The 22215-nt window shown below is 34.9% G+C and overlaps 1 protein-coding gene across 3 annotated transcripts; it reads left to right on the top strand.

Annotated features, from left to right (window-relative positions):
* The first annotated feature begins 16127 nt into the window (after positions 1–16127).
* LOC111921007 (NAC domain-containing protein 90) lies at positions 16128–17739 on the top strand. 3 transcript variants are annotated; one of them, XR_006183535.1, is made up of 4 exons: positions 16128–16461; positions 16773–17065; positions 17178–17414; positions 17561–17739. XR_006183535.1 is itself a non-coding variant. In XM_023916575.2 (3 exons), exons 1-3 carry the CDS (start codon positions 16287–16289, stop codon positions 17292–17294), a joined length of 579 nt encoding a protein of 192 aa, XP_023772343.1. In that variant the 5' UTR covers positions 16128–16286; the 3' UTR covers positions 17295–17739. The 3 variants fall into 3 exon arrangements, 2 of the variants coding, with proteins under 2 accessions (XP_023772343.1, XP_023772342.1); XM_023916575.2 differs by having other exon boundaries at positions 17184–17739; XM_023916574.2 differs by having other exon boundaries at positions 17178–17739.
* Positions 17740–22215: the final 4476 nt, after the last annotated feature.

Here is a 22215-nt window from a genome sequence, read left to right as displayed (position 1 = left end):
TCGTCGAGTTAGGTGCCGACTTGCCGAGTCCATCTCTCAATCCCCGTATGCGATAAGTCTTTGGGTCTTTGAGAGTTATCTTCTCGAATATTCGCTCAGAATCGCCGAGTAGACGACCCTACTCGCTGAGTAGGTGTTGTTTTTGGTGTTTTTTCTTCTTTGTTCAATTCCCGAGCTCCCAACCACTTCTCCTGCTTCCTTTTGCTTCCGAGCTTCACTTTTGGACTGAAAACATAATTCAAACACTTTTAAGTACCTTTTGTCCATGATATGCAATAATTTAGTTAATAAATGATAAAAAAATCTATACTTAATATGAACTAATTATGCACATATCAACGACCTACGCTAATCAATACCAGCATTCCATTACTAGCCAAATCAATGATCACCCAACTTCTGAAATCTGGAAGAATTCTATGGAGATCTTAACCAGCCTAATAATCCAAATCACTTCCCATAATACCATACCAATTCCTTGAGTTCTTATGCTGACGACTAAAAAAACCTTAACCCTTGCCCTAAGCTGATGAATCTTCACCCCAACCTCTATTCTCAAAGAGCCACTAAACTCTAACCGTCTACAACCCAAGCTCTATTCTCAAAGAGCCACTAAAATCTAACCGTCTACAACCCAACCTCTTTTCTCAAAGAGCCACTAAACTCTAACCGTCTTCACCCCAACCTCTATTCTCAAAGAGCCACCATCTTACTTCTATCGCTCCTCTCTTAGCAACGATAGTGTTTAAACCCCAAAGGTTCTTTCATTGACGACTGCCGATCCCACCAGATCAAACAATAAAACAACTGAACCCTGAATTCACTGGATAACTAACTCGATAATCCTGACCAAAGATCCTCTAAGCAATACCCCTGAATTAATCCCAACATAGACCCGGATCAATAACTTAACACTTTGAAACCCGATCAACAAGATACGATCCTCTAATGATTCATTGAAGACTCTCGGCATACAGAATGGCATATCACAATCCTTGATAACCTAGACAATAGCAGCAAATCAACCCGAGATATTGCTTACCCAAACCCAAGCAAACTTCCAATATAATACCAATTCCCAATAACAACCCAGAAGAAAACAGAAGATAACATACCCGCAATAGCATCTAAAGGGATCCTGACTTCCTCCTCCTGAGTTACTCCGACCATCGTGAGGACATCGTGCAAAACTCCCCTCTGATCCCAAATGACAAGAACTAACAATATGATCCTCCTCCTTGAAGAATTCTAGGGATCCATAAGCTTTGGTCTCCAGATGAGCCCCAACTGCCTTACTACAACCTCGGCCTGAAAGGCCCCGAGATGCCCATCCAAGATCTCCAAAATCCCTTCCTGGGATGAACCATAGACCACCAGGGTTCATTCCAAATATTGCGAGTAATCTATGATGAGATGAACTCCCGCATCCATACATTGATCGACTTAGTATCCGCTTCTGAGATGTAACCAGAACCTGAACCCCTTTCCTGAGTGCTCAACACTATACCAAAAACAACATGCAAAAGATCTAGCTATTACCAAGAATCCTCTTCCCACAGGCTTCCTTGATTCTCCAAGACTCTCTCCGATTCGAGTATGGATGTAACACTCTAATTCAGGTAGTCCTTGCTAACCCTCAAGTATTTTATTTTTGGCAAAAATGGTACTTCCGTACACTGGACGTACATTTGGGTACGCTCAGCGTACACGTGTGGAAGCATCGAGAGGCTGAGGCTCGTACTCTGGGCGTACGAGCAGGTACGTGGGGCGTACGCGATAGATGGCCAAAACCCTAATATTCGGACTTGTGACCTATTTAAACACCCTTAAGTAATTTGGACCTTACCCTAACCAGCCTCCATCACTCTCAAACGTCCCTAAAACCCTAAAACCCTTTGTGTGTACTTCAAATACCGCATTTTTGGTGTATTAGAATAGAGGAGGAAGGGAAGCAAGCTTTAATGTGGGAAAGGATTTTGGATCTTTCATTTTGAACAGCTCAGGAATCTTGTAGAGGTAAAATGATTTCTCCTTGCTAATCCTTGTTGTTTATGGAGTTAGGGTTTTCTATGTAGTCCTATTTTGAGTTCATAAACCATCTTTTGGGAGTTTAGGCAACTCCAGAGGTTAGGAAGGTGATATTGCCATATTTATACATATTTTTAGGAAATATTTTGATACATTCGTATACATCTTTTGGTTATTTGCAAAGATAAATGGTACTTATGAGAATGAATTGTATTTTGCAGCCAAAAGGAGTCATCTTGAAGAATAAGGACCAAAAGCGACAAGGATTGAAACTTTGGAGGTTTAAAGCTTAACAAATGAAGAATTCAACAAAAAAGACATCCTCACGATGTAAGAAATCATATCTCATGACATGAGTATTAAGTTTCTAGAAGATAAGCATCCGGAGGCCAGAGTACGTGTTTGATACGGATTAGGACTAATCTCACGACATGAGAAGCCTTTTCTCAAGACGTGAGAAGGGTAATTTCGAAAACTATAAATATCCTTGGTGCTTACGAATTTGGGAGGCTAGCTGGAGATTGAAGGGTTTCGAAAACGATTTTTAGAGGAGTTTAAGGCAGAGGAATTAAACTTTAACATCCAAGGAAGAAGAAGGAGTTGAAGATCATAACTTTACTTTTAATTTGGTACAACTGACTATGTTCTTAATCATTGAGATTGTGTGTTTGATTTCAGCCATGAGTAGCTGAATCTAGCTACTTCTGTTAGTTAGATGAAGTGTAAACTCATGGATTAGTTATTTGATTATGGATTTTACTAGTTGGTTATATGTTTGTGTTTGATTGTTAATACCTAGCATGCTAATATTTGATACTTAAATTGTTTGAATTCATGTTCCGTGTAACTTAGTGAACATTAACTTACATGAACTTGACACCTAGTAATTTAGTGACCATTGAATTGCTAGAGCTAGGATCGAACCAATATTAGTTAAGCAATTAAAGTTATTAAATTTAGCTGTGCTGGAGAACATATATTGTAACCATAATTGCGTTTGTTTAACCAATCTTACATTGCTCCATCTATAATTCATAATTGATTCTGTGTTAAATTATGTGACCATACATAGTTATACATGAATTAGTTAAACATTAGTAAATTTGGACTTAAATTACTAATAATATTTCAGTTGGTAACCAACTTGAATTATCCATAATTAATAGCTAACCATTGAGGTACAGTGGATTCGAACTAAACATAAGTGTTTTTAGTAATTGATTGAATTTGATAAGTTGAGTAATTAACTTTGTCTAAACTTGTGAAATTAGATAAAAACGATTTAAACCTTTGCTTAGATATTTGGGTTAATTTAGTAGCAATTAGATTAATTAATTAAACCGTTCCCTGAGATCGATACCCGACTGTTTGTGCTATACTATTTGCGAAAAGGTACACTGCCTTTAGTCGAATAGCTAGTTAGAAAGCAGGTAAAATCAGGTGTAGTATTTCTTTATTTGTTTGATATAATATTAATCAGTCTTTTGCATGCTTTTCTACCTTTCTATAGCTCATTTATCTGGCATTGGTAGGTCCTCCTAAATCTATATTGGACTGGACTCAAGAAAGTTCTACATTAGCAACCCAAAATGCAACTAATCAAGCAATTTCTAGGAAACACTGGAGCTTCTTCATTGCTAGAATGGTAACATAGTCTTATTAACTACTCTGTTACTTGAAGTAATGGAGTAATGGGTATTAATGGGATTTCTATTGTTAAAATTTCCAGGACTTCGTATCCTTGAAGAGCTTCTTGAAGTTGATTTTCTTGTATGGATTATCTGCTTATATCTCTGTTCTTGCATTTACATAATTACAACACTGTAATAGGAAAAAAATCATGTTATTCTTTTATGCAGCCAAAGTGCTGTAGTAGGGCTATGAAGGCTTTTGGTGTTGTGGAAGCCAGCTGTGAAGAAGTATTTGAGCTTATAATGAGTATGGATGGAACACGTTCTGTGTGATTTTTGATTAAAATTCATTTATGCTATGGTGTTCCTTTATTTTATATATAATTATCTTCTCTCCATATCCTTATATATTTATTCATTAAACATATGCAGGTGGGACTGTAGTTTCCAGGAGGTAGCCTAGTTGAGGAGTTGGATGGACATACAACTATTCTTTATCACATGATTCAGCTCGATTGGTTCCCAACGTAATAATTTTATTGTTTTTATTTTATTATTACTATTTTTCTTGGTTATATAAAGAGATAGAAAGCTAACTCATATTTTTAACAGATTTGTATAATTGAAATTGATATTTCAGGTTTTTATGGCCACGTGACCTTTTTTATGTGCGATATTGGCACTGAAACGATGATGGAAGTTATGGTGAGTGAATGCATTTACCATTTTACGCTTTCTGCTTAACCTATATTCTTTTCTTATCATATTTAAATATATGTATGTTTTTGTCATCTTGTAGTTGTGTTGTTTTGCTCAAGGGAGCATTTGGGCTTTGTCTTTTTTTCACTATTTATCTTTTATTTTATTTTTGGGTTGTCTTTTTTTCACTTTGTTTTTCATTTTCCAGATCTTTGTGATCCCGGTGATGATCGGGCTACTGTTTAAGCTTCTGGTGATTGTACCGCGGGTCCTGGTAAATGAAAGCTTGGTTTTCTTATTATACCAAGGCTAGGATTTTAGGCTTATCTTCCTTAGAATCTAGACACAATTGGTGATGCTGGACCGGATGGCGCCACTGGTGGACGACAACTGGCGGGTAAAATTCGAGAGGGTGGGAGAAAACGGGTTCTCTCGGCTGCAGGGAGTTTGGATGTTGCGAGAGATTGTGATCTCAATTGTGATGAAGGTGCTAACAACTCCCTTACGTGTTGTCACGAAGGGTATTTCCGGTATTTGGTTACCTGTTGGTGGTGAACTAGATCAACTTTGTTTTTCTAACTTTGGAGTAGTGAGTGATCTTTTCGCCAAGAAAGATTGTATGTTAACGGGTAGAGAAAGCTAAGGTGGGCTCACTCTATTATGATCTTTTTTACTCAGCTGTCACCATTATGTTTGGCCAAAAGTGAGTATGCTTCAACAAATATTAATTCTTGTTTTTGTTTTATATTTTGGACAATGTTATTAAATATTATCGTATCTTTGTATTCCTATGTTCTTAGGTCAAAATCATGGATATTTGAATTTGTTGATTTTGGAGGTGAAATGAGACGAGATATATGGTGCTAAAAAGGTAAGACAAGGGCAACAAATTATGCCATTAATCACTTGCATTTGTGATTTTAATGTAATCCTAGTGCTTCTATGTCAAGTAACATACAATGTATGGTTTATTTATTTTTCAATAGGCATGATAAAAACTTACCTTTAGAGCCTTAACAACAACAAGCATATTAGCACCACCTTACTTCATTTGTTGTATTTCAGATTTTAAGGCATATGCATGCAAACTCGGGGACTTCAATACACACTTGCTTACAACAGTGTAAACAAACTAAGGAAATAGGAAAAGACACAACGAAAATTGGCAACGTTTCAGAGCTTCTTCAGACAACTTAATGATGAGTTACTGAAACAAAAAGGTGCCCATTTATAGCAATATTATAGTATTAGGTTATATAGTTAGGGGAAAACCTCTTAATAACAATGTACAATCAGATCCCTTTAATATCAATGTATTACAATTTATTGACATGATGTTATTGGATATAATTTATTGTTTTGATATATATATATATATATATATATATATATATATATATATATATATATATATAAATATATATATTTGTTTATATATTTTTGTATTATGCGTAAAAGAGTATCGTAAAGGCACGTCGTATATGCATATCGTAAATGGTTGCTGAAGTTTATGACACGCAAATGCGTGTCATCTTAATTTATGACAGGGGCTTTAACGCAATGTGTGTCCTAAACGCGCGTCATAAGGTTACTAAACAAAAATTCGTGTCGTCTTCCTTTATGACAGGGCCTTCCTTGATACGCATTGCATGTCGTAAATAAGCGTCGTAAATGTGTGTCGTAACTGCGCGTCGTAAATCTGCGTTGTAAATAGACGACGCACAAAAGCATGTCGTCTTTTGTTATGTCAGGGCCTTCCTTTACACACATTTGTGTGTCGTCTGAGCATTTTATGACACACATTGCACATCGTTAAAGGCTGTTTTTCTTGTAGTGTTTGGTCCCATTTGATGCTTAAAGGCTAGATCTTGGTGGTTTGGACCATTCTAATGGATAAAGTTGGAAACTTTATCCATTATGGAGCTTTTAGGATCCATAAAAATGTAATATTGATTCTTCTATACCTTCCATGAGAGTATCATGATGTCTTAATGGATTAATAAGCTAATGTATTTGCTTTTGGACCTTTTCTAGACATGGAAAGTGATAAAGGTGGAAACTTTATAACTTAGAATGATGTTGTGGGACTAGATCTGAGTGTTGGATGAAAGGACTTAAGAGATTAAGCACTTAATGGAAAAGTTCCATTTGGTCGGGTACGCTGGGCATACCTTCGAGTACACTACACGTACTCGTATGGGGTCCTGGTTCTGGTTGGTAAGTACGCCATGCGTACGAGCTGAGTACGCTGGGCGTACTCAGCCTGAAGTTTGATTTGTTGACTTTGACTTCCGTTGATCGTTTACTTTTGACCAAGTTTGACATTGGGCCAAACTTGAGCCATGCAAATGGTTGAATAAGTTAGGGTTTTGATGTTGGACTCCTTTTAGCCATGCAAAGGCATAAAGGTTGCAACTTTATGGCCTTAGATGTTTTATTATGGTTAGATCTGAAGTTGGATGTGAAGTCTTAATGCATTAAGACCCCTTATATAGAGTTTGGACATTAAGGTATTACGCTGGTCGTAATGCTTTATACGATGGGCGTAGAGGGCTTAGGCCCCATAACATTTCCTTCGATGACCAAGCCCTACGCGGGTCGTAGCAGAGAGTATGCTGGGCATACTCTCATAAAACCCATTTAGGCCATTCTTTTTTGGCCTTGGACCATTAGGGATGGGATTGTTAAGTCGGGCTATGAATGGGAAGGGCAAAATGACCTTTTAGCTCTTATTAAGACAAAGGAATATTTGGACTGTTTATTATGGGTTAAAAACCCTGATTATTAATTAGGATTATTTTTGGGATATGAATAGTGTGAGGAGTCATGTTAGCAGCAGCTCGAGTGTGCAGTTTAGTTATCTTCGTATACAGGTAAGTCTTCTCACCACACTAGTGAGTCAAAGGCACCAATACCGGCCCACTGATTTGTATGTGTTGGATGTATATGGTTATGTGAGTATGACTGATATATATATATATATATATATATATATATATATATATATATATATATATATATTATATATATATAGCCAATCTGGGCTTGGAGTCATTATGGACTTAGGGGTTGATACGGACCCGACATAGTTACTTGCTATCATATGGGTTGTTACAGACCCGGGGGTTGATACGGACCCGACATTGTTGGAACCTAAAAGTGAACCTCTAGCAATTTCTGACTCTTGAAGATACGATGTCAGTCTTGATTCCGAAATGGTTGTGGTACGAGATGATGGTAGAGTCCGGAGTGAAGATGTCCGAGATGAAGAAATGAGCCGAGATCATGTGTCATTATATACATTAATTATTCTTGTATTTTGTTTGATGTAACTTTTCATAGGACCAAGTCTCTTTTATTTATTTGGATAATCAGTATGTCAAAAGTAGTATTATTATCCGGCCCTTTGTATATCAATCAATTTGTATGGTGTTCCTCCTTGACTATTTAAGGAGTGACTGAATTACAAGAATAATGTGGATTGTTCTACTAAAGATATCATATTCTCATATTAACTCTCTTTCACATTTCTCTCATATCAAACTCTTTCAAAACATTCTACTTGTTCATTTATTGTCTTTACCTTGATTATACTCATAGTTCTACATTTAATACTTGAAGTACTTTGTTGATTTCTCTCTTCAGTATCGACTGGTCTTGTCAGACTTGACTGGAACATATAATTATAAGTAGACATTGATCTTAAGCATTAACTTAATGTTTGAGTTTTCTAACCTTGTCCCCATGCATAATATCCTTGTCCTCACAATTGGTATCAGAGCTTGAGTGCTTGTCCTTTGAATCCACAAGAACAAATTATTGTTAATTTGAGATTACCTTGGTATTTCGATCATTTCTGTGTTCAGGATAAAAGTTCTTCTATATACCACTTTTGCTCAAGATATCTTAAATTCAATGGTTGCTTCTAATTCTCAACAAATGTATTCAATGCAAATAGCAAATAGCGTGGGTTGCCCTTCTCGTGCCCCACTACTAGTTGTTGAAGAGTATGATCATTGGAAAGTCAGAATGGAAAGATTCTTACTTGGTAAAGAATAAAGTTAAGCTATATGGAGATCTGTTAAAGAAGGTCCAGATGTTCCAGTTCGAACAATTGTTAGAGATGTTGCTACAACTCTCATGGGACAAGATGAACAACGTCAAGCACCTCTCACTGCTGATGACATCAAAAAGTTGCATGCATATAAAGTTTCATTTTCCAAAATGGTGTATGGTGTTCCACCTTCTTTCTTTGAGCACATTAAATTGTGAAAATATGGTAAAGAGATTTGGGACACTCTTCAAGACCTGTTCGAGGGATCAGAAAACAAGAAGGATAAGCGTCTAAGCTCTGTTGTCAACGAGTTCAATACTTTCACTACAACTCCTGGTGAATCTGTTCCCTCAGCTTCAAACAAACATCGAATTGTCATCAACAACATGATAGCTCATGGGATACTCCGAACCCCACTTAAATATAACCTCAAGTTCATTAAAAGCCTTAGAAAGGGATATAGAAATGTGAAATCGTGTCTTCAGAGTAATGAATCTCTGAAAAATATGAAGCTCTACCAACTCTTCGATGAGCTTCAAGGTCATGAATCAAATGTTGCACAAACCCTACGAGAACTCACCGGAGGTCCTCTAGCTCTTGTCAGTTCCTACGATCCTCAGATTCTGAACCTCACTATCTCCGACCCCTTCACAGCTGTTGTTCCATATATCCCACTTGTTCAACCCTCAACACCAATCTTACCTGTTCCTACAAATAACAACTATAAATTAAATGGTGACCTCAGCCCTGAAGAAATGGACTCCAAACTCCGCTTCCAATAGGAGTTTGCTTTGCTTTCCATGAGATACAATCATCCTTTTAACAAGACATATGAGAACTGTTTCCATGCTCCTCACCAAAATAATCCTCAACCAACAAACCTTCAGAAAACTCACCAGCTTACAAACCTAACCTTCCTACACCAAATCACACCTCGGAATCTTAACAGACTCCGAAGTTAGATAAACCAAGATTGTATGTCACAAATGTGGTCATGCAAAACCATTTTGCCAAAGACTGTTTAGCTGAAGTCACATAGAAACCCAAGATTAAGGACTCTGCTTACTATGCACGTCAAGCTTAAGAGATGACAAAGAGTGAAAAGGCTTTTGTTACCACTGTATCAAGAGAAGTGGAAGGGTATTGGTATTCTAGAGATGATGATGACGTGAGTACTCGCAGAAATATGTGCTTTATGTCTAGACAGACAATTGAATGTGATGAAGACTACTGGTCATCTGGATCAGAAGAAGACTATGAAGATACCGAACCAAGCTACTGCTACGTGACCACCAACGATCCACCTGGTAGAAGCATTGTTCAACAGGTAAAATTTATGATTACTGACAATAATTTTGACTTATCTCTCTGTGAACCTTATCTTACCCAGATCCAAACAGATATGAACACCATTTATAAAACCTATAAGTCTGCCATAGAAGCCTGTGAGAAGATGGATAGTGAACTGGGTCGTCTTAGGTTACGTTTTGAGGATAAGAAGTTAAAAATAGAGTCTTTAGAACGTGAGCTTGTAATGTCAAAAGATGAATGTATCATTCTTAAAGACAAATGTGAAATCACTTATTTTGAAAGAAATATTCTAATTTCTGATGACAAACGTCTCAATGCCAAAGTAGATGCTTTTCATAATTCCATTGACATTCTTGAAACAAATGAACGGATGAATCATAATTTTCGTTATCCTTGGTCAAAAGCTCCTAGTCTCAGAAGCGAGTTTCTGAAACCTATTGCTCGTCCCTTAAAGGAGTTGCAAAACCTAACTTTTATGGGAGACGTTCTGAACCACAAACATTCGGACACCCCTATCTAGCCTTTGTCACCCCTTCCTGAGACTTCTGACCAATTTGCATCACTGATTCCTGAGTTTTAGCATATAGTTGTCAAGTGTACTGATTCCATGCCTCTGACTAACCTGGACCTGAATCAGACCTCGGAATCCCACTCTAACATTCCAAACACTGTCATTCAAATTCCGAACCACAGTCTTCCTAACAACTATGTTGATGAGGAAATCATTTCAGAGACAACTGAACCTGATACTTCTGATTTTGGTTGGGCATCTTTAGACAGTGATGTTGATGATTCGTCAAATTCATGTGATTCTGACTCACAAGTTATTTCCACAACAAATCTTGTGCCAATCAAGCTTGTGTTTAACAATCCATCTGTAGGTCAAACTTCCATGTCCTCTTCCAAATCTAAAAAGAAACTATTGCTAAATAGGAAAGATGTTGTTGATCCTAAGGTAGAAGCCAAGAATGCCCTCAAAAAGGAAATTAAGTCAAGACAAAATTCCAGATTCCATGAGAACTCCAAAAAGAGTATATCTCGGACTGCCAACCCATTGACTAGGAGTCAAAACATCTTTGTACATGTTAAGATTCTAAAAAGGCCATATAATCCGCCCAGTCAGTTGGAACATAAGAAAGTGTTCAGCCCCACCTCGAAAAATCTCATTGTAGATACTCAATCAGTCAGAACTAACTCTCCTCGAACTGTTTCAACTATTTTTATAGCCAAATCTGATGGTATGATTTTAAAACCTCAACAACTTTCAAAACCAAGTGTATCATCAAACAAAGAACAAGTTTTTAAGAAAACAGTTTCATAAAAATCTTCAAAACAAAATCTCGTATGTAAAGTAAAAAATCTCAAAAATGAAACTGCAACTCCGAGATACAAAAATCAATAGAAGATCATAGGAAATAGCTAAAGAATATCAATAATTTGCAAAAAATCTCCCAAATTGATCAAATATGCCAAACTCAATTTCGTTCTTCTCGATCCCAGGAAGCGTCCAACACAAATTTGATATTAAAAACTTCAAGTTGGGCGTAGATTTGGATTCAAAGACTAAAGCACCTTCACCATATCTTAAATTTTAGATTATTTCGATAACAACCAAATCAATCTTTAGTTTCTGATTACTTCGATAACAACCAAAAAGCCCTAATGACAAATCTAGTTAGACTATGAAGTGGAGTGTAGATGGTGAAGGCAATGGAAAAATAAGAAGGAGATGGAAAGAACCAAGGAAGTGTAGCTGGATTCCCGTGAGGGGCGATGAGACAAAAATAAGGGGAAGATCGAAGACATCATATTGGAAGATTCAGAAAGGGACAAAAAATACCCCCAAATCGAAAGCACTAATTTGGTGGTGTAAAGAGACGGTGGATGAAAGAAAAACGAATGACCTGGTGTGTTAGAAGCCGTTGACTATGCCTATTGAAGCTGCAACTCTAAATTTAAAGCCAACTAGATTGGTTGAAGATGATTAGTTGAAGACGGTGGTTTGTCTCTATTCAAAAGCATGTTAGGATTTTAATATGTATATTAATTATAAGGAAACATATATATATATATATATATATATATATATATATATATATATATATATATATATATATTGAACACGACTCTCTATATGGAAAACAACAAGACTTTTATTAAGACACTTAAGAAGAACTTACACTTTGTGAGACTACTACACACTTTGCTTTCTTTGAGGCTTTCTTGGATACTTAGATGTTGGATTGATTTGGAGCAAATGAGCTCCACACCTATTTATAGGTGTTTCCACCTCCTTATAGGAAGTTTCTAGATCTACATACATTCATGACTATTTTAGAACTATCTACCACATTCTATATCAATTACAAGCTTTTATACGTTTCTAGAATGTTCTATAATGTCCTTGATAAGTATAGACATTCTTGTGCCTTCCATAGTGTTCTAGAATGTTCCATAGCCTTCCAGGGTCTCCCATATCGTTCTAGAGTATTCTAGAATCTTCTGGCATCTTCTAGACTTCTCCATAATATTCCATAATGTTCTAGAATCTTCCAGATCATTCTAGAACATGCTAACTTCTTCTAGACAATAACATGATTCTATCGGGCTAGTGATGACCTTCAACACTCCCCCTCAGCACTAGCCCCCATTCTTCGTATCATGTTGAGCTGACATCTAAAACCTTCACTTTTTCCTTTACTCAGCCCTTTGGTGAATAATTCCGCTATTTGTTTATCAGTCTTGATCTGTCGCATATTGACTTCTTCCTTGAGAACTTTTTCTCTTCCACATGCTTGGTTTTTTCTTAGTTGTTGCAGTCGTTGCTTCATATATTGTTTTCGTAGTTGACAACGACATTCGTGGTTGCATTTTCTTGCAGCATAATATTGTTTGCGACTTTGTTGAACTATCTTGTGTAGTTTCTTATGCCTCCCTTTGAGAAACTTGTAAGCATGTGAGTTGTCCCTTTTACAAGCCTTGGAAAATTCCCACAATATTAACATGTTATGATGTGATCCGTTATTGATATGCTCATCTCGTTTAGATGTTGCTCTGTTGAAAAGTTCTACTTTTCTCTTATGAATTAATGTGTTTTTCTTCTTTTTCGCCTTATCCAGTTTCTCCATCACATGTTCCATTTTTTGTCTAAGCTGAGACTTTTTATGCAACTCTAGTGATGTCATGTTATTATTCTCCTTCGGAGCATCCATCTTCCAATGAACGTCTTCCTCCTCCAAGGTTGTCATAAACTTTGTCTCGGTCTTCTTGAGACCTTTGTTGAGTTTCATAGTTGATAGCATTCGGGATCCAATCATATTTCTCTTCAAGGGTACAATGTGAATTATTGAACCCTTGGTGATACGCATGGTATCATCTCTCTCAAACGACCAGGGTCGTACATTGTCTAGAAAATCCATTCCCAATACCATACGGTAGTTATCCATATGCACCAATGTCAAGTCTATGGTGCCTTCCCATTCTGCTATCTTAAGAGGTACTCCATATGCAACACCAATGATAGGCTTGGATAAAGAGTTGACGACTTTCAACCGGCCTGGATTTTTTGTGTATTTGATGCCCAGCTTCTTAGCTTCATCTTTAGCAAGGAAATTATGGGATGCACCTGTATCTACTAAAGCCTTGGTGTATCCTCCATTTACCCATGGCATCCACGAACATTAGCCTTCCTCTTTTAGTCTTATTCTCTTCTATAGCACATAGTGCCTCAGCATCCCATTCATCCTCTACTTCCTTTTTGGAAGTTACTACATTGCTTTCCACAGACTTTTTCTTTGACCAACAATCCTTGGACATGTGGCCCCACTTTCCACAATTGTTGCAGTTGCCTTCGAACTCCCTCCCCCGAGAACTCTTATTGTCGGTCTTTTGAGATCTCCATGGTTGTGAGGTTCCTGGCTGACTCTTCCCTTTGTCAGCATTTTTGTATCCTTCTTTAGAAGGTGGCTTGAAATTCCTCCGACTTTTACTTGTGTAGAGTGCTTCTTCTTCACTCTTCAGCGTGATGCCTCCCATTTGCTTAGCCATAGCTTCTTGGCTGGACAACAAATTCTCAAACTCTACAAGTGATGGTTGAGCGGGCCATCCTTGTACATCAGTAACAAAGCTTCTATATTCCGGCCTCAGTCCATGGATAATGATCCTCTTCATTTGAGCTTCTGCAATGACGAATTGCGGATCTAGTTCAGTAATCTCCCGACATATCGACTTGACCTTGTGGAAATATTGAGCAATCGTCATGTCACGTTGTGAGATTGATAATAGCTCGTTCTCCAAAAGTTGTAGTCTCGTATCATTCTTCTTTGAGAAAAGCGTCATAAACGTGTCCCAAGCTTCTTTCGGGGTGTTCTCATCCCGAATATGCTCCAACATCTCTTCTTCGATTGTGGTCTTCAAGACAAACATTGCTTTGCCTGCTTTGATTTTCCATTTGCGCAAAGCACCATTAACGTCTTCCTCTGGTGGCGTAGTTTCGCTTCCACCAACGACCTCCCATAGATCTTGTCCTTGTAAGTAGGACTTCATACATGTTTCCCATATTTTGTAGTTGTTGTTGTTGTTGTTGTTGTTGAGTTTCTTGATTCCTCCGACGACTTGGAGATCACCCATCGTGTTGGCAGTACGTCGGTAATACCAAACAAGCTAGTTTTGACACTAAACTTGCAGAGTCACAAACTACTCACGATACAACGAGAATCACTCGTTCTCACTATCAAGAAACCTTGCTCTGATACCAGATTGTTGAACACGACTCTCTATATGGGAAACAACAAGACTTTTATTAAGACACTTAAGAAGATTTTACACTTTGAGAGACTACTACACTTTTCTTACTTGGAGGCTTTTCTTGGATACTTAGATATTGGATTGATTTGGAGCAAATGAGCTCCACACCTATTTATAGGTGTTTCCACCTCCTTATAGGAAGTTTCTAGATCTACATACATTCATGACTATTCTAGAACTATCTACCATATTCTATATCAATTACAAGCTTTTATGTTTCTAGAATGTTCTATAATGTCCTAGATAAGTATAGACATTCTTGTGCCTTCCATAGTGTTCTAGAATGTTTCATAGCCTTCCAGGGTCTTTCATCTCGTTCTAGAGTATTCTAGAATTTTCTGGCATCTTCTAGACTTCTCCATAGTATTCCATAATGTTCTAGAATCTTCCAGATCATTTTAGAACATGCTAACTTTTTCTAGACAATAACATGATTCTATCGGGCTAGTGATGACCTTCAACATATATATATATATATATATATATATATATATATATATATATATATATATATATATATATATATATATATATATATATATATATAAACCACCACTAAAATTTATATCAAGTTTGAAAAAAATAGTTTAAATAAGTGTTATTAGCCTATTATGATATTAGTATAAAGGTCGAATATATTTTACATTTATGAGAGTTATAAACAAGACTAACTTGTACTAACAATAAAATTAACAAACATTAAAATTGTATTATTTGTTAAAAAAACAAGTTGAACTCTAATTGGTAAGTTTATAAATGCTATTAAAAAAGGTTTATAAATAATTTAAACACAGTTAAAAAACTATGTTGAGTTTTAGTAAGTAAAATTATAAAAGAATAAAATTCACTTAAAATTATATTTGAATTAAATGCTATATTAAGATTGTAATATTAGTTAAAAAGTTTTATTATGTATATTAGTTAATTAAAAGAAAAAAGATATGTTTGTGATAATTTCAAATTAAGGTAGTTAAGAACTTTGGTTTGTAAAAGATATGTTTATGATAATTTCAAATTAATAGTAAAAGTTTTAAGCATCTTGTTGATTAACATTTAACAATACAAATTAAAGAGAGATGTAGTGATTTATAGAAAACACTTTTTAGCCAATTTGATTTAATTTGATGCTATATCTATTTTAGAGTAGTGAAAGAATCATTTGTTGAAGCTTAACGAACCCCAATTAAGGAACATTACGCTAGCTAGTCGATTAGTATCGAAATTGAATTCATATTCTTTTGACTATATATGGAAATTATCGCTATCGATCGATAGCTCGATAAAGACACATATCTAACAAACAGGATGCTAGTCTGCTACAATACAATGGAGCCTACAAACAAAACATACAGCAAATAAAGACTTGAAAAACAAAGTCCTTCCAAGGAAATGCATGGAAATTTCTAAATGTTTTTTTTTCTTATTTCACTCGGCTTCCATTAATTACTAGTTCCACACGTACTACTATTTGTATATATATATATATATATATATATATATATATATATATATATATATATATATATATATATATATATATATATATATATATATATATATATATATATATATATATAATATATAAGTATGAACACAAACACGGATACACACATTCAAGCACCCATGCACCCTTCCGCAATTCAGATATTGGTCGCACCCAAGATTCAAAACTTTGGTTTGTAAAGTTTGATTTTTGATCGTTTCTTTTGTTAAGAAAGAGGAGCTACACGCAATCAAGATCAAGATAGATCCCGAAAATGGAGGGAGAAGGAGTGGTCGGGGCACCAGGGTTTAGATTCTACCCTACAGAAGAAGAGTTGATAACATTTTATTTGAAGCATAAGATACAAGGCACCACCAGATTACTGCAACATATCGATAGAGTCATACCTCGGCTTCATGTCTACGATTTCTACCCATGGGACCTCCCTCGTTAGTACTTCAATTCATCCCCTTTTGTCACTTTTAATTCCTCCAAACATATATATTTTTGAATAAATTTTAAACGGAAAACTTAGGAAACTAATTAAGTGTTTATGATGGGGTTTAAAGCATTTCAAGAACACAATTGTTTAGATTAATGAAGACAAGAATGGTTCAAATTTGTTTCTATATACCTTGAGCAAAAAAAACTTTCTTTTTTACCTTTCGAATTTCAACATTTCTACTGTTTTTTGTTTGCCATAATTAATTTGGATCTATATATATATATACTCCGTACGTATATAATATTTTGAAAGCAGAATATGCTGGAGAACGTTGTCAAGGAGACCTGGAGCAGTGGTTCTTTTTCATTCCTAGACAAGAGAAAGAAGCAAGAGGAGGGCGACCCAGCCGCCTGACGAGTTCCGGCTACTGGAAGGCCACTGGTTCACCAAGCATCGTTTACTCTTGGAATAATCGAGCCATTGGGATCAAGAGAACCATGGTTTTCTATAATGGTAGAGCTCCCAGTGGGACCAAGACCAAATGGAAAATGAATGAATACAAGGCTTTCCAAGAAGTCCCCTCCTCAAACTCTAACCCTAGACCCGAGGTATGATCATTCATTCATTTGTTAAAATTTAATTCTTTTTTGGTTTTAATTCGTTCTTTTGTAATTAAATAATTTCAAGCTTTTGAATTCCAATATATATGTATAATGTAAGATGCAGTTGATGGAGGAATTAAGTTTGTGCCGAGTGTATGTAAAATCAAATTGTTTGAGGGCTTTTGATAGAAGACCATCAGGAAACGAGCATGTGCCACCCTTTCAATTCAACTAATCCTAGCCAGCCATCATCAATAATAAAGAAGAGGGCAAGCTTTTCTGGCTATATATCTACTCCTGTGCTTGACGATTATTAGTGGTCAATCTTCAAAAAAAAGGGTATAGTTGAGCTAAGGTAAATTATATTATGCCAAGAACAAGAAAAGTTATATCCAAATTTGAATATCATATACCCTACTTATGGATCCTCATGTGTATATATATGGGAATCAACGATGAGCTTTTGTGGATTGATCTCATCTCTCTTTTCTCAATAATTAGAAGGCTGGGTACGTACTGCTATAATGTGGCATTTGGAGATATTTGGTATTTGCTGAACGGCTTATTTTTTAAGAGAACAAGAGTCGTAGAGCATTGCTATTTGGGTCCATTGTTGCTTCTTACTTGGCATTATGTAATGTATGTAAATGATTAAAATAATTCTTTTGTATTTACTTTTATTTCTTAGGAGCTTATATATATATATATATATATATATATATATATATATATATATATATATATATATATATATATATATATATATATATATATATATATATATATATATATATATATATATATATATATATATATATAGGCTTAGGTTACTCTATTCAAAGTAATTATTGTGTTATTATATGTATAAATGTGGGTCAATCAAATTTAATTATTTTAAGAAAGTGATTAATATATATTGTTGAATTAAATATAATTAAAAAATATCATCTTAATTAATTACAAGGGTAATTTAGTCAATTAATATATACTTAATAAAGGAAAAATTGCATTTTTTAAAGGTTCATAGATTCTATTAATTTTAAAATTTCGATTTTACGAATTATAATTTTTTTAATTCGGACATTCTGACAGAATATGTTTATGAGTATATATTCAAACATAAAAATATTCTTGAACCATAAATAATAAAAATATTCTTGAACCTATTTCTTGATCATGACTTTAAAAACTTCTTGTAGAATAACAAATTCTTGAACAATCAATTAAAGAATAAAAACAAAAAATACATTATTTCTTATAAAATATAGGTAACAATTGTTAAGAATTATATTTATTGCTAAAGAATAAAACTAAAAAAACTTTCAAAACGGGAAAGAAACCATCAAAATATAACAACGACACTAATATATTCTAAAAGAATAATGTTGCTTAGAATTACTTTCAATTTTGTGGTCCGTTCTTCAAGCATCAACTTCTGTGATTCCAATAGAATTAAAATTCATGATTCCATTCCAACAGAATGGAATTCGTGATTCCATTCCAATAGAATTAGAATCTCACCAATATCATCTATTGAATCATCTACATAAACAAATTGATTTTTATCATATAAGAAGAAGTAAATTTGATATGAAAATAGTGACAAACTACCTCCACTTTGTACTTTACATATAAGAAAAAGGTCATTGACACTGGTGTCAGCTAGCGGAAGAAAAGAATAAGAAGAATGATGGCAGCGAACTTCGACCAATGGTAGCGGCTCCTCCACAACTCCCTTCTTAGGAAAGAAGGTCGCGGCGTCCGGTGATGGACGCGTCTCCGAGCGGCAGCAACTACAGCGACATGCGGCTGTGGTGCATTCCTCCTTACACACAACTGAAATGGCGCAACCCCTCGTCGGTCTCTGTCTTCAGCCTTCACGAAAAGATAGCGACAACAACCCTCGACATGGCGGTGGATACGGTGGTCGGAGGAGCAAGAGGGTAGGGTGGCGGTCGGTGGTGGGAGGCATAAGGATGGAGGTGACGGCTGGAGATGGTTTGATTAGGGTTACGGTTTACATTGGAGGTGGTTTTAAAAAGCCAACGATGGATGGAGAAAACCTAGGTAGCTGAAGTCAATGGTTACCATAATTATAGGATATTATTTGTGAAAACTAATTATCAAATTACTTATTTACCCTTATTTATTTATTTAATTATTTATTTTTATTTTAAATTTTGATTGACCCACATTTATACATATAATAACAGAATAATTACTTTGAATACCTGAACCTAGCTCTTTCTTTCTCTCTCTCTCTCTCTCTCTCTCTCTCTATATATATATATATATATATATATATATATATATATATATATATATATATATATATATATATATATATATATATATATATATATATAAGAACTATGGTTTTGGCATGTTGTCGCTACACAATCTCTCATATGAGAAAAAATATAAGAGCATTCGTAATGATGCATTTAATTCGAGACTTAAATAAGATGGCAAGTTTAGTTGTTATTTAATGAATATAATTTTATTATTGTAAGATGTCACATTTACATTCAATGTATTTGAATATCAACACTTAATGAACTCTTTAATGGGAAAAAAATGAAAGTTTTGAACGCTCAAATAAATATTATAATTTAGCTTTTGCAATGTTCAATTGAACATTGTAGAGTTCAAAACATTGTAACAATAAGAACAATGTGATTGTATACAAATCCATGAAAACGTACATCGTTTCTTTGTGAGTCGTTAGTGGATAATGTATGGTTTACCGGTACACTAACTTGGGATAACAAAGTTGAAATGATGGTACAAACTCGAACTTATGATTGTTTATGGAGCATGTGTAGTTAATCGACTCATTAATGAGAGATCATAAATGAGATCGAGATAGTCACGCAAGTTTGCATGGTTATTCACATATCGTTAGTGATTTTTAGCATCTCAGACACAAAAATAAGAGCATAATTTGATATTAAACTTGTCATTGATAAGAACCAACGAATCTAAAAGAATCTATGAATTTTATAAGACTGAAATTAGTAAAAGCCTTACCTACCTAAAATAAATTTGCAATTTGATTACAATATCCCTTTTCAAAGTTTAAATTAAAATATGGATCCTAGTCTTGAATCTTAATTTGGGTTAAAATATTAAGGACTAATCAACTAACTAAAACTTCCTCTCATATAGCAGATGTATGAAAATGGTGATCTTCCTCCTCATTCCTCTCCATTATTTCCGCTCTCCTTTTCACAATACCTCCCAAAAGTACAACCTTCACTCTTTTCCATCCTCATGAGGCTAGAAAGGTTTGATATCACTAGAGCCTTACTTACATGTAAAAACCAAGAAGGAACTTTTGTGTGTGCATATGTCAACAAAGTTAAGATATACACTGACAGACTGAGAAACATGGGTATCAAGTTAGCAAAGGAGCAATCCATTGATTTGGTTCTGTGCTGTCACACCCCCGGCCGGCGACGGAAGTGTCAAGGGGTAACACTGGTACATAGATTACCCAAATCACAGAGTATAAACTATAAATACATTTTATTAATAAATGATGTCTATTACATGGGATAAATAAAAACCTATCTATCTTCGAGCTGATTGTCCTTCATTACGTTGATTTCTTCTCCTTCTTAGGAATACATGTGATTTCGAAAACGTCAACTTGATGGTAGAGAATTTCACATGGTTAATAGATATCGATAAAACTCTTTTTGAAAACTTTTTAGGATCTTTGTTTATTAATAAGAGTATTTTCTTATTTATTAATTTCCAAGTTTTCCATTTCATAGCTTCGAAATCCTTTTATTTCTTAAAACTTATCTTTTAGGATGTACAGTCAGTCATAATATTCTATTTCTTTCTTATTTCATTTTTAGGATATTTTACCAATCCTAACTTCTTTTAATATACTTTTAGGATATTTTACCAATCCTAACTTATCAATATATTTCTAGGATATTTTATCAATCCTAACTTAAATACTTTATAGAATATTTTACCACTCCGAATTTATTATAATTTGTTTTAGGATATTTTACCAATACTAACTTATCAATATAAAACAATATTCACTAATTTCAGGCGTCCCTTTAGGTAGTTGACTTCCTTAAGATTTTCGGGTTTCTATTACCATGAGCCCTTATAATCGACGCTGTGGACTAATATTTTCTCGGTACGACATTTCATCGGACGTCGAATAACGCTTGTATATAAAGAAAGTTATCTTGTCGGGATTGTAGCTAGGAATCGCGAGTGGGGGTGTCAGCCCCGTATATATATATATATATATATATATATATATATATATATATATATATATATATATATATATATATATATATATATATATATATATATATATATATATATATATAAAACTTTCGTAAGATTAACGATTAGAGGTTCGGGGTAGCCGAAATTAATTAAGCTAAGTATGAATAATAAAAGCTCACTAACACATTAACCTTAGGTGTTTTCTGTTTTCTTTAACTCTTTTGTAAAATCTCTAATTATCAATATATAATCTTTTTACTTTATATATGATAATTAAAATTCGTATGTCTCATAATTATCTTTGTATATATACATACACACACATAGGTGGAAGGTGGTGGTGATGTGTGGTGGAAAAGGCGGTAGGTGGTAATGGTGGTCTTGGTCGGTGGTGGGTGCGGGTGGTTGTGATGGGTAGTGGAGGTGGGAAGTGGTGATGGGTGGGTGGGGTGGTCATGGTGGGTGGTGGTGATGGGTAGTAGAGGTGGGTGGTGGTGATCGATGGTGGTTGTGTTGGATTAGTGTCTAAGTCCATAACTATTTTGGTATGTACTTGACCCGATTATGAGCATGGTCCTTTTGGGTTGCCTTCACCATAGCAACTTGTAGGATGAATTAAGGAGAGAAAGGTTTAATTATGATTTATTAATATATTATAAGAATAATATATTAAAGGAGAAATCATATTGTTTAATTAGTATTAGTCAAGAATTAAATGAGAATTAATTTTGTGGCTAAAAGAGATTAATTAAACTTAAGGGGTCTGGAATTGTAATTATAAGATAATTGCAATTGGGCTATGGATTACCTAATAATATAGGTTTGACGAATTCTATGGGAGGCCCATAAGGAATTCGACGAAGGGATATGATAAAAGGAGTCCATGGGCTGCT

Source organism: Lactuca sativa, chromosome 5 (genome assembly GCF_002870075.4).
Source record: "Lactuca sativa cultivar Salinas chromosome 5, Lsat_Salinas_v11, whole genome shotgun sequence".
Lineage (NCBI taxonomy): Eukaryota > Viridiplantae > Streptophyta > Magnoliopsida > Asterales > Asteraceae > Lactuca > Lactuca sativa.
Note: the sequence above shows the minus strand (reverse complement) of the source record. Positions and strands in the feature narration are given on the sequence as shown.

Bases quoted from the DNA above. Each gene is read 5' to 3' on its own strand.
- LOC111921007 (XM_023916574.2), top strand. From the start codon at position 16,287: ATGGAGGGAGAAGGAGTGGTCGGGGCACCAGGGTTTAGATTCTACCCT. The intron at 16,462-16,772 runs GTTAGTACTTCA...TTTTGAAAGCAG, and splicing joins CTACCCATGGGACCTCCCTC to AATATGCTGGAGAACGTTGT. The intron at 17,066-17,177 runs GTATGATCATTC...GTATAATGTAAG, and splicing joins ACTCTAACCCTAGACCCGAG to ATGCAGTTGATGGAGGAATT.